At 37.0% G+C, this 5,736-nt stretch overlaps 1 protein-coding gene across 1 annotated transcript; it reads right to left on the reverse strand.

Moving 5' to 3' along the window:
• Nucleotides 1-485: 485 nt before the first annotated feature.
• On the reverse strand, nucleotides 486-2,508 carry LOC126692708 (uncharacterized). Its single transcript, XM_050388405.1, has 3 exons — nucleotides 2,326-2,508; nucleotides 1,312-1,504; nucleotides 486-1,108 (listed from the first exon to the last, which is right to left on the reverse strand). Exons 1-3 carry the CDS (start codon nucleotides 2,356-2,358, stop codon nucleotides 534-536), a joined length of 801 nt encoding a protein of 266 aa, XP_050244362.1. The 5' UTR covers nucleotides 2,359-2,508; the 3' UTR covers nucleotides 486-533.
• Between the last annotated feature and the right edge of the window lie 3,228 nt (nucleotides 2,509-5,736).

The following is a 5,736-nucleotide window of genomic DNA, read 5'->3' on the forward strand; positions in this document are numbered from 1 at the left end:
TCTGTATTTTGATGATCGTTAAGTTATAATACAAAGTGGCATTTTCAAAAAATGAGGACATTTGCTCAAAGATATGGGTGGCCTCTATTAATGAAAAGATGAGTAAGAGTTGCTTGAGTTATTTTTGTCATGAGAGCAAATAATGCACCATTGATAGAGAGTAAGGGTTTTTTTTAAAAAAAATTCAAGTTGAGGGAGTAAAGAAAGGTAGAAATAGATCAAAAATAACATTAATAAGAACTCTAAAAAATGACATGTCAATGAAAGAGGTAATAGAGAACATAACTTTGGATAAAATAGAATGGCAACAAGGAAAATATACATAGCCGACTCTACCTTGACTCTTAACTTATTTGGGACTAGAGCTTTATTGTTGTGTTGTAAACTTGTAATTAATTGTCAAGAGTGGAGGGACCAAGCTTCTCAACCCCTAGAGAGGCAAGGTGGGAGAGCGCACAATTGGAAATACAAGCAAAACTGCAAAATGCAATGAAAGAGAATTTATTATATATCATGAATTATATTAATTGATCTCATAAATCAATAGGCGAGGCATGGTGAATACAGATAAACCATTGACCATCAATCCTCTCAAATACATTTGTTGCAAACTGTACCCCCCATTTGCTACCTTCGGTTTTAACAAACTCCCTGCACGTAACATACCCCACATCCCCTTTAACATGAACCCTAAGATCTTTCAGCTGAATCTCTAGCGGGAAATCATAGTCCGCCCACACAAACTCCCAGCTTTCCATTACATCATCATAACCAGATATCCCAGAGACACCAGGGTGCACAATACAGACCTCATCCCCCTTAGCCCAAAGAGCTTGCATGGTAGCTAAATCCCCAGTCCTAAATGAGTCATAAAATCGAGCATTTGCTAGCAATACTGAAGTCTGGCTATCCTCATGGAGATTTTTAAGGCTATCCCTAATTTTTGCTGCTTCAACATAGTTTTCTTCTGAAATGGCAATCTGTAGGTCCTGCTCTAAGGTCTGCTCATCCATTATAATGCTTTCACTACTTAAGGGGTCCTTAGAGTCCTCACTTGTTACTTGACATGGTCTCAATGTGGGCAAAATGGAAACTTGTTGAAAGAGTTCTGCACTAATTACACAGAATTAGAAGTGCTTAAAACTTAGGCATGATAATAGAAAATTGGAATATAATTAGACAGAAAAACCATGTCCCATAGATGGTCAATGGACATAAAATTGTGATTACACCTGATGGTGTAACAATTAATTATAAGTATAAGCTGAAAGGAGCACCAAAAAAAAATTTGTGGCAAAGCCTAGGACTCACTGGATCTTCCAGTTTGCAAGCTGAAGCGACAATGATCAGGCGAAAAATGGATTTTATGTCCTCTTCCAAAGCCTTTAGCTGGAACAAAATCATATTGCTTCAAGGAAGTTGTTGAAAGACGGTGTAGTGGTGCAAAACTATTGACAAATGAACATGGCAAGCTACAAACTGCCCTGATATTAGAAACATTTCCCTATAAAAGTAAAGATTAAGATAGATAAATATAACTTAAATAAACTCATAAAAGACCTATGAACAGCATAAACTCAGAGACAGAAGCTTTGGACTCAAATTGTCTTACAAATCTTTCTTCAAATGAATAAAATGTGACTTATTTCATTAATGATTAGTTTATCAATTTTTTTCCCTTGATAAATTCCAGTGGTTACAATGGGGGAGGGGGAATTTGAACCCTACACTTCTCGATTGGAAACACAGGTGCCAATTATCTAATTCCAATATCAAATAAAGCTAAGCATTGATTTGCAGTATAATAAGTACAGCAAAAAGTAAATTTTTCTCAATAACCGTTCAACTTTCACCACTACTTATCACTTTCAACCTCAACTAAGGTAGTACTTGACAAGTCATCAAAAATGACTTTGTTTTTAAAATAATTCTACAAGTTTAAGCATTTTCTACCTCGTCTCCTTTCTCTTTTTTTTTTTTTTTTTTTTTTTTTTTTCTTCTTCTAATTTGTCTGTCTAATATTTTCTAAAACCCAGATATAACAAATTAAGATTCCCAAAAGCTACTGCAACAAAAATTGAAAAATTAAAAAGTGGGTTTTTCATAGACCGAAGCTCTAAACCCAAAAATTCTAAGATATGCTATAGTTTTACCTTAAACCTAAACCTTTTTGTATTTGGGTTCAAAACCCAGATAAGTATACCTTCAGAAAAACACTAAATTTAGCTTCTTATAGTTTCTAACTTCAATTTATCACTATCAGCACCTAAAAATGCACTATTCAAAAGCAAAGTAAAGGATTAACGGGGGCGAAGCAGAACTCACATTGAAGCAGAAGCTAGATCCATGAAGCGTCATCGTTAATTACAATGAGGACGCCAAGAATTAGGGCTAGGGTTTTGACCTGTCAATGACTTTGAGGCTAACTCTAATGAAATGGAATAGGATCACATTTTCACATTATTGAGTTCAAGCTTCAAAAGGGGTTTTTTTTTTTTTTTTTTTTTTTTTTTTCAGAGATTGAATTTAAGAATTAGGATCAAGTAGCCAAGAAAGAAATGAGAAATGGCTGGGCTCAATAGTTGAATGAAACTAAAATGGGCTATGTTAGATGAATGGATCTAATGGGCTTGTACAACCAAACATTAGGTTGGGTATAATTCAATTATTTTGGACTCTTTAATTTGGGCTGGGAAGAAACTTTAGCCCAATTCTGTTTGAATATTTTTACAAAAATCATAATTTTGATTAAATGGTCATTCAAGTGAAATGATGAAATCGTTTTTATATATTTAAAATTCAATCAATATAATAATATCTCATTGATGGTCTACATTTCATGAGTTGGCAAATTCATGCTAATTGAATAGAAAATAATTCCATACGTTGAAGTCTTACAGCTATCAGTTGTTTCCTTATTTAACGGTTATTGCCAAAACGTTTTTTTGAAGCCTTGACGTTAAGGTTGCTAATGAAAGTTTTCTGCATTTGGCCTCTTTTTTCTTTTTTTCTTTTTTTCTTTTTTTTTGTCCTATGCACACTATTCACGAAACTCGCAAATACGGATTTTAACAAATTTTTCTTTAAAACTGGGTCTCACGATACTATTCACGTATTTAAAAATTATTTTATGTGTTTCAGTTTTTAACAATAAGTGGTATCCAAATAGGACTGAAATAGAAAAGACTTGTGATGGGACATTTTTAATCCACAAAAAAAAAAAAAAAAAAAAAAAACCAAGTGACATGACATGCATGTCTAGGTTGTGAGCAGGGACAAAACTAGAACTTTGCATTAAGGGGGCGACTCTGCCTCTAATTTGGCAACTTCTTAGCTGCAAAGGTTTTTTTTTTTTTTTTTTTTTTTTTAGTTTTTGATGTGTGCATTTGCTAAGTAAAGACAAAATTATTCTATTTAAAACTTTTTAAAGGACCAGTTGTTTGTTTGAGTAAAATTGGTTAATAGGACTTAATTTTTTTTAGCTTTGCTATTGGTGATTTTTGTTGTTGCACAAATGTTTTTGGGCTAGTATATGTTGTTTTAGATTTTAGATCTATAAATTTTTTTAATGGCCTTTAAAATGAGGAAAGTGCTAAAGGTATATTGCTGATATAATGAGTGATTATTGATAAATAAAAAAGTTTTGTAAATGATAGGCCCATATGTGAACCAATAAAAATTTGTACATCAACAGTTTATAAAAATATTGTAGATAAGTTTGTAACTGTAATGTTACTCTAAAAAAAAAAATCAATGATATTTGTAGGGACACAAAATCTTTATCGGCCCATCAACGTTGTTGGGCTCACACACGGAAGGTCCCCCACAATAATATTTGTAGAGAGTGGGCTTGAAAGGCCAGCGTTGGGTCACAGGGCGACATTTCGGGCCGGACTATAGGTGAACCGATATGAGATAGAGCTTTGGGCTGTATATTCTGGCCCATCAATCTTGTATCTAGGAGGGTTCGGCTCCTCGGATCATGTCCGAGGAGCGATGGTGTTGTCCCCGGTTACCCGTCGGAGGGGTTTTTATGTGGAGTCCGGCGTGTATTATCCAGACATTCTCTTTCATCAAGTCTTTCTCCAGAAGCTAGATGGGAGTCCCCCCTTTCCTTATTAGTTTATCTTTCCTTTTATACTAGCCTGCGTTTGTTGTTCCCCGTCCACGTGTAGGGTCGATCTTTCCAGGACAGATATCTGTCCCATCAATCTAATCCCTGAATCGGGGGAGATGGTCCATAAAGCCTAAAAATCCGGCTCTGTTTGGGGCGGTGTCATGTCAATGAAGGGTATTAAGGACTATTTCCGTGAGATATTTTCTGATCTTTCAAGTTCGCCTATATCCCATTCTCGTCAGTGGGCTTCTGGGCTTTCCGAGGACTGAGCGGTCCTCGGACGTATCTTTGAACCACATCGGGCTCACTATTTTTGGGCTTGGGCCCTGGCCTCCTTTAGTTTGGTGACCTGTGGACTCCCCATAAGCGAGCGAGCCGGGCCCATAGACCATTGGGCCCCACAATAGCCCCTCAAAACCCTGCTGTCCAACGTCTTGGTTGGAAAGGTGGGTTTTGATAATATCGAGCCTTAACTGCGGCTCATTTAATTCGGCCCCTGATCAACGTTGGTGACTCTTCACCTCCACGAGGAATGCCCCGGTCTACGAGCCGTTTTTCCTGGATTTACGTACGTTGCCGTTATGCCGCGTGGTTATCCGCAACATGCCTTTAATCTCTTACCATTTACGAGACCTTCTAGATGTAACGGTTACCGATAGTGTGGGAAAACGAAGCGGCGCGTTATACTCTGGATTTCCCTGGGGATCTGAATGTGTCACATACCCTTTTCTTCGTCCCCTATATAAAGAGAGAAGACAGGGGGTGACCTTTCCATATCAGAATCCCTCACGTTCTTCTCAGAATCCACTCCCTCCATCCGACTCTTCACTACTCAATAATACTTCTCTCATAGTAATCCACCATGAACAAACCCTTCTTTTCCCAGAAACGCCATGTCCCAACAAAACTCGAGATGGCTCGGTCGAGGCAAGGGTGGCGGAGGCTTAAGATTTGCCTCCCCGTTCTTTTAGCCAAAATCCGAAGCAGGGACTCGTCATACCTCGCTTATGGTGTGACTGAGTCGAAAACCTCCCTTGTCATCTCCATCTGCTCTTTCATGAGCATACCTAATATGCCTCCCCTTTTCCCTCTTTTGCTCCTTTTACTTTCTTTTCATTACTTCTCTCTTCTTCTCCTCCTTCCCGCTCATGTCCTCCATCTTCTTTTTCCCTTGCATTCTTCAGTGACAAGAGCTTGCTGAAGTGCTTCCATGTCTTCCAATTCTTCTTCCTTCTCCTTCATTATTTTTGTATAAGGATCTTCTCCTGATACGAGCAGTACTGAGGCATAGAGTTCAGAAAGACTTTGAAGGCGAATTCAAAAGACACCTGATGGTTTACTTACTTGTGTTACGGATGTTGTTATTGTTTTAGCAATTCATTTTTTTTTGTATAGGCTTGTTTAAGCCCTTCCTTGTATGTTGTAACAATTTTTCATATTAATAAAAGTGATTGTTACTCTATTTCGTATGTCTTGTCTATATATTTTAACAAATGTGAAAGTGCTGCTCGGCATAATAGTATAGCATTTGAATCAATAATAAATAAGGCCAAAGTAATCGTTGATAAAAAGATGCCACGATGATTTTAACAAAATTATTATTCAACATAACAATCTGA

This window comes from Quercus robur, chromosome 7, assembly GCF_932294415.1.
Source record: "Quercus robur chromosome 7, dhQueRobu3.1, whole genome shotgun sequence".
Taxonomy (NCBI): Eukaryota; Viridiplantae; Streptophyta; class Magnoliopsida; order Fagales; family Fagaceae; genus Quercus; species Quercus robur.

Coding starts and splice junctions, on each gene's coding strand:
- LOC126692708 (XM_050388405.1), bottom strand. CDS start 2,358: ATGACGCTTCATGGATCTAGCTTCTGCTTCAAT. Junction 1,505..2,325: donor GATCTAGCTTCTGCTTCAAT/GTGAGTTCTGCT, acceptor TTACTTTTATAG/GGAAATGTTTCTAATATCAG. Junction 1,109..1,311: donor CTTGCAAACTGGAAGATCCA/GTGAGTCCTAGG, acceptor TAATTAGTGCAG/AACTCTTTCAACAAGTTTCC.